Source organism: Myotis brandtii, unplaced genomic scaffold (genome assembly GCF_000412655.1).
Source record: "Myotis brandtii unplaced genomic scaffold, ASM41265v1 scaffold131, whole genome shotgun sequence".
Taxonomy (NCBI): Eukaryota; Metazoa; Chordata; class Mammalia; order Chiroptera; family Vespertilionidae; genus Myotis; species Myotis brandtii.
In genome coordinates this window covers 2,864,134-2,881,644 of record NW_005354632.1, presented here as the reverse complement: position 1 = coordinate 2,881,644, position 17,511 = coordinate 2,864,134, and the positions used below count along the sequence as shown (strand labels likewise).

The 17,511-nt window shown below is 43.0% G+C and overlaps 1 protein-coding gene across 4 annotated transcripts in view; it reads right to left on the bottom strand.

Annotated features, from left to right (window-relative positions):
- Nucleotides 1-10,376: 10,376 nt before the first annotated feature.
- SLC16A1 (solute carrier family 16 (monocarboxylate transporter), member 1) overlaps nucleotides 10,377-17,511 on the bottom strand; it is a 26,191-nt gene continuing 19,056 nt past the window's right edge. For 2 of the 4 annotated variants that reach the window (XM_014534574.1, XM_014534575.1), the window contains 4 exons: nucleotides 17,281-17,315; nucleotides 16,587-16,730; nucleotides 15,094-15,957; nucleotides 10,377-12,335 (listed from right to left, as the gene is read on the bottom strand). In XM_014534574.1, the coding sequence (XP_014390060.1) occupies nucleotides 12,067-12,335; nucleotides 15,094-15,957; nucleotides 16,587-16,730; nucleotides 17,281-17,315 (1,312 nt within the window). In that variant the 3' untranslated portion in view covers nucleotides 10,377-12,066. The remainder of the gene's footprint in view (nucleotides 12,336-15,093; nucleotides 15,958-16,586; nucleotides 16,731-17,280; nucleotides 17,316-17,511) is intronic. The other 2 variants (XM_005859989.2, XM_014534576.1) reach the window with 1 other exon arrangement.

The following is a 17,511-nucleotide window of genomic DNA, read 5'->3' as shown; positions in this document are numbered from 1 at the left end:
CCCTCCCTCCCTCTCTCCATTCCTTCCTTCTATATATTCCACAAATGAGTGCTATCACATAACAAGCATATTCAGATATACTCCCTGCCTCACAGAATTTATGTTCTAAGGGAAAACACATTTTCCCGAGTTTCCTTGTTGGTTAGTCCCCCTTTCAAAATAAGTCGCAATAACTTTAAGTGTGCTGGTTCCCCAAGAGACACTTTGCGAATGCTGTGGGGTCCCCTCTGCCTACCGTGAGGGCTGCCACGGCCAGAGGTTTGAGGGAATCAGACATTAATCCTCACTGCCAGCTGGCTGCCAGCAAAGGCCCAGCCAGAGGGGGGCACCTCCCCTGTCTTCATCAAACCCGGGCCTGGGAAAGTCCTTGAAGTTTGTCTTCCGGATTTCTAGGGCCCTCATCACACTGTGTTGTAAGCATTGTTAGCCTTTTACTGGCCCAGATGAGAGCTTCCGGGAAACAGAACAGAGTCCAGACATCTTCCTTCGTTTCCTAGCCCCGCCCAGGGCCCGCACACTGTCTGGCACATGCCCGCCGGTCGTGCCACGTGGTCCCGCACGGCTCTCTCTGAGAAACGCAGCCTGTTCTTTCTCAGCCTAGGCCAAGCGTCAGCTCCCCAGTCCCTGGAATCAAACGGGACCTCTCACTGTGCATGTTGTTTCTGCTCATCCCCCGGAGCTCACAGTCCGGCAGGGGTTACAGAAGCAAACAAATGAGGACAGTCCACTGTGGCGCTAGATTCTAGAGCAAAGCGGGAAAGACGTTAAGACGATGGGCGGAGGATGACTGGGCGTCCTTTCAGGGGCGTGCTGTGTCCGTCCAGGGCTCAGGGGACCCGGTTCTGTATGGTCTGCACAGTGGGTGGCCTTTGGCTGGGTTATCTGATAACTGCAGAGATGGATGGTAACTTGTGCGGGGCCGATGTGTGATGCGCATTGTTCCTGTTCGTGGCAGGGCGAATGCAGTAGAGAATAAATCTCCGTAAGTCCAATTCTCATTTGAAACAGTTGTAAATCTCCCTGATTCCCTCCTTAATGAATGAGTTATGTACATATGTTAACCTTATCTATTTGAGAGTTACGATTTTACCATTTTGAAAGTTATCCTTTAATAGTGTAAGAGCCATCCATGGCAGAGGTAGTGATAATACCGAGCATTTTATTCTGTGTCAGGTACTATGCTAGGGGTTTTATAGACTTTGCCTAATTTAATTCTCATGGCAATGCTATAAGATGTCCTTTTTCAAAAGTTTTTTTAAAGTATGTTTTTATTGATTTTAGAGAGAGAGGAAGGGAGAGAAAAACATCAATGTGAGAGAGAAACATCAATCAGCTGTTTCCTGCATGCCCCTTCCTGGGGATCAAACCTGAAACCTGGGCATGTGCCCAGACCAGGAATCAAACCAGAGACCTTCTGGTGCATGGGACGATGCTCAACCAACTGAGCCACACCGGCCAGGGCAAGGTGCTCTATTACTATTCCCATTTTACATGTGTAGAAACTGATGCCTAGAGGTGAAGGAACTTGCCTGACTCAGAGTTAGTAATGGATATGGAGTTTGTACCCAGCGACCTGGGATTTAACATTCAGTTGGGCTGGAGAGCAGGGTGTGGGCTGAGGACCGGCCCAGATAAAACCCAAGGGGTGTACTTGAGCTGATCAGGAGGGTACTGTGGGTCAAGCTAAGGAGTTTGGACTTTATCCTCAAACAGTAGGATTTTAAGGAGAGGAGTGACATGACTAGGTGAGCTTTATTGTTTTTATTGCTTTCATTCAAGTGATAAAAGCAGCCGAGAGATTTGGCCTTTTTAGAGAAATCATTTTGGCAGCACCGTTGAGGTGAGATGGGAGGTGTGAGAACCGAGGTGGGGAGGCTGTTACAAACAAAGCCCGTGGCAGGGACAAGAGCAGGAGGCGATGGAAAGGAGAAGCAGTCAAGCTGTCTCATCCACACATTTGGACAACTGATGAAGTTTACGGGGAAGGGCGGGGCCAGGTGGAAGTTCAGGAGCCCTCCAAAGTGCCTAGCTCACATTTGAGAAACAAGACAGTACTTGGGATTTAAAAGGAAAAAAGTTATCAAAAAGCCTCTACGGCTCCCATTCTGAAGAGTATCTATCCTATATAATAAAAGGGTAATATGCAAATAGACCGAACGGGGAACGACTAGTTGCTATGACTTGCATTGACCACCAGGGGGCAGACGCTCCACACAGGAGCTGTCCCCTGGTGGTCAGTGCGCTCCCACAGGGGGAGCACTGCTCAATCAGAAGTCTGGCTCACGGCTGGCGAGTGCAGCAGCAGTGGCGGGAGCCTCTCCTGACTCCATGGCAGCACTACCGAGTGGTAGCAGCAGGTGCAGTGGGCCGCGATGAGCCCGTGGCGTGGTGCCTGGCCCGACTCGGGCTCCTCCCTGGCCGCCTGCCGCATCCCCCAAGGGGTCCTGTACTGAGAGGGCGCAGGCCAGGCTGAGGGTTCCCCCTGCTCCCAGTGCATGAATGTTTTGCACTGGGCCTCTAATATATAAATAGGGCCTGACACAGAAGCACCCAGACCCTTTTCTTTTGGCCTCAAGGGGAAAAAAAAACGCGGAGAAAGGAAAAAATAACCCACAATGACAACCACCATTAAACCTTCTCTTGATCCTTGTGCACGTACAGATTGCTAGCACACCAGGTGATTTTTAAATCCCAGCCCAGTTCTCCTCCTGGCTTCTTAATGGCTGCTGGCCACTTCCTCTTGGGACCTGGCCAGAGTAAGCTCAGGGAATGCAAATTTTAATTCTGGAATCAGCAAAGCATATTAGGAGAGGAGATCCACAAGTGAGGCGAGCACATTGTGAATTCCAGAGCCAAGGAAAAGGATTGTAAGGCTGTGCGTTTGTTGGGGACAAGACCGTTTTACTCATTTTAGTGTGGGACCCTAGGGATTGGTCATTATTCACCCTTCAGGATTACCCAGATTCCGTTTCTGCCATTCTTGTGTTTCCACTTTCCAGCCCCTACACCTTCAGCTCTCCCCACTGAGCTGACTGCAGTCTTGCTTTGCATTCTTCTGACAGCAGGGGAGATGGCCTGCTAGGATGAAGGACCAGCTAAAGGGTCAGTATTTCTTATTGTACCCACCCACCTGGGATTTTGCATGAATGCTTGAAAGGCTTTTGTAAACTGATGAGCTATCCAAATATTGCCATATCTTCTTCTTTGTTGTTCTGGTTGATGATTTAACTGACACTTGCTTGACTGCATTGTAGAATATTCAAGCAGATTCAGATTTTATTTTTAAAACTACTGTGTGCTCAATATAATACTACTATGCAGTATATAGCATGCTGCGTGCTTTCATGCTTAGTCCTCACAATAATTTTATTATGTTTATTTTACCAAAGAGGCTCACAGAAATTAACTTGCTCAAGAATATCTTTTTTGTTCTTTTTAGGCCCTCCTGAAATTGGGTTAGAGCCCTAGCCAGTTTTGCTCAGTGGTTAGAGTGTCGGCCCGTGGACCGAAAGGTCAGGTTCGATTCCCGGTCTAGGGCACATGCCTTGGTTGCAGACTCCATCCCTGCAGAGGACATAGGACAGAGGACATAGGTGCTTGTGGAAGGCAACCAATTGATGTCTCTCACATTGATGTTTCTCTTTCTCCCCCCTCCTTCCCTCCCTCCCTCTCTCTCTCTCTTACCAGCTAAAAAAAAAAATGAATGGAAAAATGTCCTCAGATGAGGATTAAAAGTATCTATTATAAAGAAAAAAAGAAATTGTGTTAGCGACTTCCTCACGTACTGCCCATCACGGCACCTCCTACGTATATACTGTTCCCCACCAGACTGGAAGCCTTGGGTGCTAGGAACTGGATTTTGTTCACTGTTATGTCCTCTGTCCAGCAAGTAGTCCAGCACATCAAAGATGCTCCATGAAATACTGTTTAGATGAATGAATGGAGGCTGCTCTTATAGCCAGTGCTCTAGCCTGAAAACTGTTTTCCTCGTAGCTGACCGTTCACTGCCTTCCCCTACCAGAGTGTGAGACGCATGGGGTTAAAAAACAAAATTCAGTGAAGTCGATTTAAAGGTCTAATTGGCTTTACTGAGCTATTGATCCTACCTAACAACTGGAAGGGTGCTCAGATGAGTTGTACAAAATGGAAGGTTTTATTTGCAGAAAGAGGATGGGACTGAGAAGTTAAAAGACTGGATTTCAGGCAAGGACACCTCTCAGGGTAGGAGTGGGGAACCTTTTTTCTGCCAAGGGCCATTTGAATATTTATTACATAATTCTCGGGCCATACAGAATTATCAACTTCAAAATTAGCCTGCTAAATTTGGTGAAACATTTAATTAACTCACCCCTAATGCCTTGGTAAAGCCAGACCAAATGACTTCCCAGGCCTCACAGGGCCTGACCCAGGTGCCCCCCACCCCCGGTTAGGGAAGGCCATAGGTCTTATCAGGCAGATCACCTCGAAAGCATTGATCAGGAAATTCCAGACAGATTTGGTTAAAATTCTACTCCTGGGAGAGGCTGAAACTATAATCAGGTTAGTTATTGAGTTTTGTTTGGTGACTTAACAAAAGTGACTACAATTTGGCCTTTTTGGTTTAACAATGGGGAGACATACTGTGCTTCTTTCATGGCTGGATTCTCAAAGCCAAGAATAGTGCTTAGGACATAGTAAGGGTCCAATAAATGCTGGTTGGTAAATAAAGAAGTGATAGCTGGGGAGAGAGGAAATTCGTCTCCTGCTTTGTGTGTGTGTGACATCAGTGTATATTGTTCTGATGCTGATTTCAATAAGATGTTTCTGACTGCAACACTGTGACTCGGGTAACTGCTGAATACTCTGGTTTCCTGAGTTAAACATTCACTTGCGGCTGAAGGATGAAATCCTAACGTGAGACCACTGTGCTTTTTAGTTCATGTCACAATCACTTCCCTTTCATCAGAGGCAACTCTTGAAGCAGCAGGAAAAAGTAACCTGCTTGTACAATCCTCAGCTTCATTTTCTAGACCAAGTGTAGTGTCTCTTCCCTCTGTAAACCAGTAGTATGTGCTATATTAAATGCTGTCTTTTAGTATAAAAATAACCATCATATTAATACAAGATAGAATATGGAGAAAATATAGGAAAAACTATGCTCAAAAAATGATTACCATATTTGTCTGTCTTTTTCACTCCATGCATTTGTTCTACTATGTATAGACATAGATCATGGTAATTTGTTTCTCCATTTTTCTTTTGTTAACCCTCACCTAAGGACATATATTTTTTCTATTGATTTTTTACAGAGAATGGAAGGGAGGTGGGGGGAGAGAGAGAAACATCGATGTGAGACACATCCATTGATTGCCTTCTGCATGCGCCCTAACCAGGGCTGGGGATTGAGCCTGCAACCCTATCAGCGCGTCTCAACCTGTGGGTCGCGACCCTTTCACAGGGGTCGCCTAAGACCATCGGAAAACACATATATAATTACATATTGTTTTTGTGATTAATCACTATGCTTTAATTATGTTCAATTTGTAACAATGAAATTGGGGGTCACCACAACATGAGGAACTGTATTAAAGGGTTTCGGCATTAGGAAGGTTGAGAACCACTGCCTAGTGCAGTGATGGCGAACCTTTTGAGCTCGGCGTGTCAGCATTTTGAAAAACCCTAACTTAACTCTGGTGCCGTGTCACATATAGAAATTTTTTGATATTTGCAACTATAGTAAAACAAAGACTTGTATTTTTTTTTTTTTATAGTTATGCTGCACTTCTTTATTGTGGTAAAATATACAGAACACAGAATTATGCTCTACCTGTTAAGGGAGGAAAATGTACAATTGTTACACATTTTGGGAATTTTCTAAAAAATTGGATTAATTCATCCAGCAAATTTTTCTTGATATATAGATTAAAATTCTATATAATTTTAAAATAAGGAATGTGAACGGGGTTGCTTACTCTGTGGTTTCCTAAGTCAATTTCATCTTGATGCTGGCCCTTCCCTGGTTTATTTCCAGGCTCTCCCTCCTGATCCGCTCGCTCGCTCTCTCCTCCCGAGAGTGTTGCCCTGGCAGAGCCCTGCCTTTCCCATCAGCCTCCGTGTGGGCACCTACTCACACGGCCTGTGGAAGGCCTTTCATCAGTCGCTGACTTGTCTAAACAACTAGCTTTTGCTGGGGTCCAACCCCAGCAGGTCCAGGGATCCCCAAAGGTGTGGACGGAGTCGGCAAAGAATGAATGACTCGGAGGCAGCATTCAGTTGATCAGCAGCCTAGCCAGGAACTCTAGCCAGGATCTCCAGCCAAGCTCTGTCCAGGATCTCCAGCTAAGTTCTATTGCCAGGTTCTCTCGCTAGGTTCTCCAGCCAGGTTCTATCCAGGTTCTCCTGCCATGTTCTGTCTAGGTTCTCCAGCCAGGTTCTATAGCCAGGTTCTGTCCAGGATCTTTTGCCATGTTCTCTCCCTAGGTTCTCTCTCTAGGTTCTGTCTCTAGGTTCTGTGTAGGATCTCCAGCCAAGTCCTATCTCTAGGTTCTGTCCAAGACTTATATTTTTGATATTTATTTTATATATTTAAATGCCACTTAACAAAGAAAAATCAACCAAAAAAATGAGTTCGCGTGTCACCTCTGACACGGGTGTCATAGGTTCGCCATCACTGACCTAGTGAATGGTCTGACACTCTAATCACTGAACACACTGGCCAGAGATCATTTTTCATTTAACATTGTTCCATGTTTACCTCATAGGGATCCATTTATGTAATCTATATATATCAGCCTAAGCAACCGTCCAACCATTCGCTATGACGCACAATGACCACCAGGGGGCAGACGCTTCTACCGATAGCTATGATATGCACTGACTACCAGGGGGCAGACCCTCAATGCAGGAGCTGCCGAGCTGTGGAGACTTGGCAGCAGCAGCTGCGGTTCTTGGGGGATGCACCCAGAACCAGAGAAGAGGGAGCCCGATTCCAGGGTGCGTCACCTGAGAACTGCCCTCTTGCAATCTGGGACCCCTCTGGGGATGTCGGAGAGCTGATTTTGGCCTGATCCCCGCAGGCCAGGCTAAGGGACCCCACCAGTGCATGAGTCCGTGCACCAGGCCTCTAGTTTTATTATAAGGATCCATTTAAATAGTTATTGATACACATTTGAGGATTTTTCAAATAAGTTGATAATTTCAAAGACATAATTTTATTCTTTTTTTTTTTTATCCTTACCCAAGGATTTTTTTCCCAATGGTTTCTAGAGAGAGTGGAAGGGAGGGAGAAGGGGGGAGAGAAACATCAACATGAGATAGGCACATCAACTGTTTGCCTCCTGCATGTGCCCCTACATGCTGGGGAACCTGCAATCGAGGTACGTGCCCTTGACTAGGAATCGAACCCTTCAGTCCCCAGGCTGATGCTCTAACCACTTTGCAAAACCAGCCAGGGTGACATAATTTGCTTATATAAGTTCCAAATCTGGAGTTTTTTGTTTTAATTTATTGATTTGAGAAAGAAAGAAGCATCAGTCAAACCTGAAACATAGATATGTGCCCTGATCAGGAACTGAACCAGCAACCTTTTTGGTGTACAGGGCGATGCTTCAACCAACTGAGCTGCAGGCTAGGCCCAAATCTGGAATTCTAAGTAAAAGATATGAATTCGTGGTACTTGACAGATTATGAAACTGCTTTGCCAATATATTATACCAACTTATTCAACCACCAAACGATGACAATTTATCATTTAAATCATATTATCAATGTAGTAGGGAGAAGAAAAACCTCATAAGTCTTTCAATTTGCATTTAAGAACACTGCTAGGGGAAAAGAACTTGAATCAAGACCCGTTACTAGTTAAATGTCTTCTCTTTTAGAATCATCACACATATTGAGGGAGGAAGTTTGCCTGCTAGTCGGGCACCTATCTCTTCCCTGTGGAGGCAGCGTACTATAAGGCCTGTGGCCCTAATGCTGTAACGACCAAAGACCGGCGTGGGTGGGCAGGGCTGTGAGCGTGGTGAGGTGCGCGGGGCTGCGTGATTTTGCGCGCTGGGCTTCTAGTTAAGAGTAGAAAGAACAAGACCTTTGGGATGAGAATCCACCTTCCTAAAGAACTGGACATACATGCACCAACCTTGTGAGTTGTTAGTTTCATCCATTCATTTAGCCGGTGGTTCTCAACCTTCCTAATGCCGCGACCCTTTAAATACAGTTCCTCATGTTGTGGTGACCCCCAACCATAAAATTATTTTCGTTGCTACTTCATAACTGTAATTTTGCTACTGTTATGAATTGTAATGTAAATATCTGATACGCAGGATGTATTTTCAGGGCTCATGATCCCCTTTTAGACTAAAGGGAGAAACTGATCAAAAGGGAGAATTTGACCATTTATCTATTTTTTTTTAAAGAATTGTTTATTGATTTTTAGAGAGAGAGGAAGGGAGAGGGAGAAACATCAATGTGAGAGTGAAAGATCAATCAGCTGCCCCCTGTACACCCTCTACCAGGGATCGTGCCTCCAACCGGGCATGTGCCTGACTGGGAAACGGTAACCTGTCTGTGCCCAGGCTGACGCCTGACCAGCTGAGCCACACCAGGGCTATTCTTATCTTTAAGAGTCACTTGCACACTATCTTCTGCAAGTAAGGATCCATTTTGGGAATTAGAAGAGCTCATTTTTTCTCAAGTATCAATTTTCCTTGATTTTTAAAATAGTAAGATGCTTACACTTATTATTAAGTCCTTGCTTAACATGAGATGTCACATATCCACTAACCTTCATGGCAACCCGAGGGAGGTTAATACTCATTCCTCTCAACACCTAACGGAAGAAAAAACCTGATGTGTAGGGAGACTAAATAACTTGTTTGAACCTTGGTAGCCTACGTTGTTAAGCAGCCAATAGACTATCCCAGCCTCCTCCAGTAAGTCAGCAAAAAGTAAGCAAATCACTGCTGTTGCCAGTCACTCTCATATGAATGCGTTTGTCACTATAGCCCAGACTGAATGGAGGAAAGGGCGGCCGAATCTAAAACTCGGAAGCTCAAACACATTTCAGGACCGTGTACTTGCAACCCCTTTAGATGCTTCTAAACTCTGCAGCAGCTTGGCTCAACTGCTCACATTTGGGCAAGTGAGGCAAGCGTGGGCTCTGCCTTCCTGCCCGGTATTGAAGGAATCTTCATAGTGACACAGCCTATCATGAACCTCCTTCTCCACGTCTTCTAGGCAGGTGCATGGCCTGATTACTAAAACAAGCCATGTTGCAAAGGTGGAAATTTGTTAACTTTTCCTCATCTTTCTAACTCAAAAGTGTGTGTGTGTGTGGTGGGGGGGTGTACAGGGGAAGGGGACACAACTGACTGTGAAGTTTATTATACTGGGAAGCATTTGTTAGGGAAGGTAAAACCCAGACATTTATATTTTTCAGCTTTGACTTGGGAGCCGGCTTTCTGGGCACTACCACTATGGAAGAGCTGCACAAGGTCCCTCTGTGACTTTCGGAGGGTGTGGGCAGAGAAAAGAAAGATAGGCAGGTACTCTATGTGCACATCTCTTTTCCAAAAGCAGCCGCTGAAACTGTGAACTGAAATAAACTTAGTTCCCACATAGGGCAGTTGGCAACAGACTGGATCAGAAAGCCTAGCTGCCTCACTGTTTAAGGCAACACTGTAACAGAGGACTAGCTGCTTGTGAACAGTAGATGGCACAGAGTAGGCCCAGTGGGTTTTAGTGTTGGCTGTTACCAAAGCTGATCTTAATGCAATCCCTTAAGCCTGTGTCTTCAGGGGGAGAAAGTCAGCGTTGGACTGGGTTGATAAAGCTTTGGGTCCGGTTTTGAGCCCGTGTTTAGCCCTTGCTTCTGAATACAGCAGCTTCAGAACCCGTCCTGCTAATAACTGCTGGTTAATCTGCATGGTAAACCCTTCCCTTTACTAACAAGATTCAGTTAATGACCAAAGACCAACAAGCAGGGGCTTATGTGTGGGTGTAGCTCAGCAACTGGGATGGGGAAAAGAATCCTATACATCTGCTTCAGCTACCTTTCCTCCCCTCACCCCTTCCTGACGTTTCCTTTACTGTTCCCTCACTGACAGTGATCCTCGTCATTATAGAAGGGAGAGAGGCACATAGAAGGTACGGACTCAGGTCCATGGAAAATGGCAGAGTCCAAACTAGAGCCAAGCCTGCCTGCAGTCACAAGCTTCTCCCGTAAACGCCACCTCCATCTGTCATGACACTCAGGAGGAGGATGGGGCTTTTCAGTACATCTTTAAGGTTAACTCCTCTGGATGCTTCAGAGAGATTGTTTCAAAATTCCTCTCTTGCTAGCCTTTAAGTAAAGATGAGGAAAGGAGAAAAATTAAAATAAGCCACATACACAAAGCTCAAAGCACATAAGCCAAATGATTTAATTTAATATTAGCAAGGGTCAAATGGTATCTTAATAATGAAAATAAAGACAGTAATGTCTTCCTCAAATAAAACATTTGGAGGAAGAAACATTTCTAAAAAAAAAAAAAAAAAGGAAAAAAAAGTTTATTTGGAAAAGCCAGCCTCTTATACAAGGCTTTTATCTATACTTTCACTCTGTCAATTACAACAATATTTTAAAATACATTTAATACAATATATAAGTCACTGAATGTCATTGTTCTACCTCAATTTAAAAGATATTAGGTTAAAAAATATTTCATTTTCATTCTGGTCCGTCTTCCCTTCTATCCTTACACTAAATCCATTTCTTTACTTTTCAAATAAGTGAAATGAGTCACAAAACTTTTAGGTTTATGTGGAGAAAATGTGTCTTACGAATGTGTCCAATAATTCTAACGAAAACATAATTTTCTTTAAGAAACTTCTCAGAGAAAAAGGAGTTATTTATTGAACTAAAAACACTCAGCAACTTCCCTTCCAATCTTATCCTTATATGTTTGCTTGGGGCCAAATCTCTTTGGCTCTTTTTAACCAGCAAACATGAAAAAAAGAAGAAAAGGAAAAGAAAACCAACAACAAAAAACAGTGAAGCACACAAAGAACGAGAATCTCACACACAGCTCTAAGCTAGACATAGATATGAATGGAACCACTATGAATCAAAGGGGAAAAATTCCAGGAAAAACAATAACAAAAAGATTCTAAGTCTCATGGTTTAACTGAGTTTTAGAAAAACCCAAGCCGAGTTCAGCTGCTGTTTGAAATATCTGTCTACATTTAATTAGAGATGTTGGATTTACTAAGGAGGCACAAACATATAGTTTTGCATATTTTAATACTAACTTTGACAGTGGAAAAAAAATACTAAGTGATCTCAAAAGGGACAATGATCTATAAGCACTCAAAATATGTCTTTGAAAAGGGGTGCAGAAATAGTTATTTAATAAAATCAAGAACTTGACTTCTAATAAACATCCTATGGAAAGAAACCAGATGGGGTGTTGATGAGTACAATGTGTCTAGAAAGACAAGATATTTCCTAAATTTTATGCCTTAAGTTTCCTATATATATAGCAGGCAGGTACACATGCCAGGCAAATATTGATGCTAGGAAAATATTTCAGCTAGGATTCTAGAAAACCCCCAACTTTCAGCCAAGATTTCTATTCAGTCTTTCAGTGATAATGTATGACAATATGTTACAAATAACACTGAAGCAAGATTAGTTTTAAATTTTAGATTTGCTTCGATCAAGTTATTTTTCTTTGTAATGGAACACTTAAAATAGATGAATTCAGCAGAGTGGTTTGAAAAGTTAAGGCTCCTTGAAGATTCTAAAGACTAAAACTTAAGGCACATATTATAATCTTCATGACACTGTTAAAAGCTAAGATTAAAAAAAAAAAAATACCCGACTTCTCCCTTCATTCTTTGCCAACCACTCCCTCCCCAAAGGATATGGCATGTTAAATTTGGACTAATGGTAAGGAGTGAAACAAAAATTCCATCAAGGAACACCTGGTAGGATTTCCACACAAATGTCCACTATTTGCATTGAGCACCACTGGGAGATTACACCAGTAGAACATTTCAGATATCTTGGGTCACAAGCTGCTCCATTTACCCTTCAGCCCCACAGGCTCAGACTGGACTCTCCTCCTCTTTGGGGCTTCCTTCGGTGCCTTTCTGCTCTGGTGATTCCGCTGTGTTGGTAATTGCTTTTGGTGTCTCAACCTGTACACCGGCCTCTTCCTCTTTACTCTCCTTTTCCTGCTGCCTCGATTTTTCTCTTTCAGTCATTCGATAATTGATGCCCATGCCAATGAAGAGATAGATGCCTGCGAAAATGAGAACGATGCCACAGGCCCAGTACGTATATTTGTAGTCTCCGTAAATGTCATGGAAACGACCTAAAGGTGTCACAAAAGAAAAAAACACACTGAAAACACCAACCAGTAAACAGTTATGTGGATAAAAGTAATATCCTTTTCTAAATAAAACTCAAGGACCTACTCAGAAAGATGTCAACCCAATTCTCAAATAGCCCACAGGTGACAACTTAGTTTAAAAAGAAACTGCTAAAAGTGGTCTGACCTTTTGTTTATGATGTCACGCTTGATTTTGGCTGGCCTTGCATACTGTCATTTTTAACAACTTGAAAATAATTAAATCTTGGCATATTTGAATTGGAAAAGAACTAGAGACCACCTAGAATCAGTTTTCTCAATACATATAGGGGGGAAAAATTGTTGCAATGGAGGTTTAAGAGCCCTGGCCAGGTAGCTCAGTTGGTTTGAGTGTTGTACCAATACGCCAAGGTTGCAGGTTTGATCTCTGGTCAGGGCACATACAAGAGTCAACCAATGAACGCACAAATAAGTGGGACAACAAATTGATGTCTTTCACTCTCTAAAATCAATAAATAAACCTAAAAAAAGAGAAAACGTTTAGGAATCTTGCCCAAGGTCACAGAGCTAATTTCAGTCTCCTGCTCTTTCTCTGACATCAGCACTTCCCAAAAAGCATTCCTATGAAGACTTGTCCTAAAAAAATGACCAAATGTTAATAATACCTTTGCATCATTCTCAGCGCTTATTCCTCGCAGCAGGCAGATTCTACCATCATTCTCATTGTATAATGTAAAAACTGAAGCACAGAAACCTTAAGTAACTTGTCCGAGGTCACAGAGTTAGTTAACGGTTAGCTTTAAACCCAGGACGTGTGACTGAAGCTGCAACTGTAACCTCTGTGCTGCAGGATACCTCCTGGTGTTTCCAAAGCCAAATAGTTTTGGGAAATGGCATATCTTATTCTATCTTATTAAAGCTGCACAATGCAAGTTAGCATGTCAAAGGCTCTACAAGGTCCTGCAGTAAAGAAATCTTTCTAACTTGGTGTTTCCAAACTTTTTTTTGGCCATGAAATCCTTGTTATAGTAAAATTCATTAGCATCTCATCTAATTGGCATCTCAAGGAATAAACTCTGGAAAACCCTATTCCACACCTATGAAGGACTTCATGTAACCAATTCAAATATAGGATTCCATATGGCAGGGGTGGGGAACGTCCAGCTGCAAGCGGGCCGTATAAGGCTGGTGAAATCATTAGGTCTGGCCCTGCCATTAGGGGTGAGTTAGTTAAATGTTTGATTAAATATAGCAGGCTAATTTTTAAGTTGATAATTCTGTATGGCCCACAAATGATGCCATAAATATCCAAATGGGTCTTGGCAGAAAGAATGTTCCCCACCCCTGCTACATGGTTTCCTAACTCAGGGCATCATTCACTCAGAGTATTTACTGAGCCTTTCCATACACCAGTCACTGGGTCTCTTAGGCCCCGAGGAGAAAGGTGGGCAAAGGAAATAATATCTACAGTTTAGTGGAGGAGAGAGATGTTAATCAAGTAATCATATAAACTGTGACCAGTGCTACTAGGAGGGTTGAAAGCAGAAAATAGGGGGTAGGACCAGTAGGTAGGGTCAGGAAGGCTTCTCTTAAAGAGTAAACTAGTAAGCCTAGACTGACAGGAGGAAGGGGTTATCTGGCAGAGTGGGGGCGGGGTAGGGATCCAGGCAGAGAACAGTGAGTGCAAAAGCAGTGGTGGGAGAAAGTACAGGGGGCAAGAGGGGAAGGGAGAAGGGCCAGGCTGCTGGAGGAGAGCACAGGCCAGTAGGTAGGAAATGAGGCTGAAGAGAAAGGTGGGCGGGCCCATATGAGGGGCCCTGTGGGCCACTTAAGGGAATTTGATCTTCACCCTAAGAAGATGGGAAGCAACTGCAGAGTTCCAATTAGCTGAAATATCAGATTTGCATTTGTCTGTCGAGTAGAAAACAGATTGAAGGCTAGCTAGAGTGGATATAGGTAGACCAGTTAGGAGGCTACTGGAGCAGCTCAGATAGGAACTATGGATAAGAGATATATAGAGACGGAGAAAGTGTATAGATTAGAAATTTAGGAAGTGAAAACTGACAAGATTGGTCAACTGACTGGGTATCGTGGAAGGAAGTAGGAGTTACATCTTTTCAGAAAGAGCCAATTTTTTTTTTACTATGTGTTATGTATTGATTTAAAAGATGAAACATTTAATAACTTTAGGAAATAGTTTCCCAATTACATACTCAATTACTAGCTGTGTAACACAGGCAAATTGTTTCACTTTTAAAAGCCTCTTTCTTCACTGACAAAGTGGGAACTCTAACAGTCCCTACCTCATAGACTGGTGAGATATAAGCTATAGGACAGTGCACTGTGAGCTTACATGGTAGCTATTATTATTACTACTACTACTATTACTTTAATTATTACTACCAAAATAAAACTCCATTATTAAAATGAAATCACCACCAGTGCTTTAGAGGTGGCGTTGTATTTTACATGTTTTCTTACAATAAGCATGGAAGCTTTACAAAGAGAAAACATTTTAAGAAACAACATCATTTAAAAAATATTTTACTCCCCTTTCAGCTTGATGGTTCATTTTAACTCAAGTCTGTATTTGAGCAATGATGCTACTCGAAGAATTGTGCCAGTACCGAGGACACAGAAATGAGAAAGACCTGCTCTCCCCCCAGCAAAAGGCTCAGTGATCTCTGCTTTCTAACCCCTTCTCAACCTTCGTGCCTGTTTTATATTAACAGAACCGTGGAGATAGGGAGACATACTATACCTAGAAGTGGTGGCCCTAGGAGGACAGGACAGCATTCCACAATGGTCACCAATCCCACAGCACTGGAGAACTTCTGGGGTCCAACGAGGTCCATCAGTGTTTCAAACAATACCGAGCTGAGCCAACCAAATGCAAACCCAAAAACTCCAGCATAAATACAGAGCCCAATATAGCTGGTAGTCAAAGGTGCTACCATGTGACACAGTCCATTTGCAATAACAGAAGCAGCAAAAAAATATTGAACTCGAGGTCTTATCCACCTTGTGTTGGCTAAAAGTCCCATAGATGGTCTGGCAAACATGTCAACAAAAGCCAGAATGGAAAGAAGGAAGGCAGACTTCTCACTAGAGTAATGCCGACTCTTGCCATAATTACTAAGAAAGACCAAAGGAGCAAACAGTCCGAAAAACATGACCACGTTTCCGGAGAGGTATATCAAGAAGCCTCTGTGAGTGAACAAGGAAAAGTCCAGGAATTGATTAATTGTTTGCAATACTGACTTTTTCTCCTTTTTGGGTTTTTCTCCAATGAGATCTGTATTTGCATCACCTGCCACTTTTGAACCAGACTTTCCAGCTTCCTCAATGGTTTCTGTAGGCTGATATTTCTCTGCACTGGCTGGGGGGGGCCCTATTGGTCGCATCAGGGATCCAGCCACACAGCAGTTTAGTAGTAAACCTCCAAGAATTAGGAAACTTCCTCTCCAGCCAAAGATACCGAAGAAAGCCTGATTGAGGGGGGCCAGGGTAGAGAGGAACACAGGACTGCCTGCCATGGCCAGTCCATTTGCCAATGGCCGTCTCTTGTAGAAATACTTGCCAATCATAGTCAGAGCTGGATTCAAATTGAAGGCAAGCCCAAGACCTAAGAAAGAGGGGAAAAAGAATCACATACTGTAACAAATGTCAGAGAGATATTTGGAATTACTTAACCAGACAAATAAATAAATGTATAAGTAATGAAGGAAACAAAGATCCTCGTTATTGGAGGACATTCTGTATTGTGGTTTAAAGTGTGAGCTCTAAAACCAGACTATGAGCTTTCAAACCTCAGCATCATTACTTACTGTCTGTGTAAGAGAGAGAAATATTGACGTGAGAAAGACACATTGATTGGTTACCTCCCACATGCACCCCTATCGGGGCTGGAGAACTTGTAACCAAGGTACCTGCCCTTGACTGGGAATCGAACACTTCACCCTTTGGTCTGAGGGGCCGATGCCCTAGCCACTTAGCAAACCAGCCAGGGCTCATGCATTATTCTTAAGTCAAAAGTGGTCAATACAAGAGTGGTCAATAAGCATTTTCTTTAAAACAAAAACAAAACACAAAGATATAAAAATACTTTTCTAATAAAGAGATGAAAATTAAAGACACATTTACTACTACGGACTATTCTTAGGACAAGGGATGCAATAATCTCAACTCATTTATTCATTCAACAGTGAACACCTGTTATCACAGGAATTTAAAAATGAATCAACAGCAACTCACCTCCAATGACTCCAATACAAAAGTAAAGCCCCTGTACACTGTTAGAGAACGAAGCTGCAATCAGGCCGCTGCCTGACAAGCAGCCACCAACAATCATGACTGGACGACTGCCATATTTATTCACGAGGATACTGCTGACAGGACCTAAGAAAGGACCAAACATTTAGTGGCACAGAGGAAAGGAACCTACCCCCCTCACATCTACACAAGGCATTAACCCAGCGGTTCTCAACCGTGGGTCGCGACTCCTTTGGGTGTCGAACGACCCTTTCACAGGGGTCGCCTAAGACCATCGGAAAACACATATATAATTACATATTGTTTTTGTGACTAATCACTATGCTTTAATTATGTTCAATTTGTAACAATGAAAATACATCTTGCATATCAGATATTTACATTACGATTCATAACTAGAAAAATTACAGTTATGAAGTAGCAACGAAAATAATTTTATGGTTGGGGGTCATCACAACATGAGGAACTGTATTAAAGGGTCATGGCATTAGGAAGGTTGAGAACCACTGCATTAATGACACTAAGTGACAAGTCCTCCAAAATAAACATACAACAAAAGGTAATGGTAAGAATATTGCTTTCTTTTGTATCTGGATATTCTGGATGGAATTTTACTAGAATATAAACGACTAGATCCTTAATCTTTCTCTTATAAGGCAGAACAGGCTGGAAATACCTTGGTAATGGATGTTCATAAGTTTCTTGATGTAGCTAGGATACGACCAACATATATTTTGTAAGTTTACTTTGTTTTAAATTTTGGACAGACACATGGATATGATATGATTTCAGAGCATTATTTACATATTATAAACTAGAGGCCTGGTGCACAAAAATTTGTGCACTTGGGGGGGGGGGGGGGTGGGTCCCTCAGCCCGGCCTGTGCCCTCTCACAGTCTGGGACCCC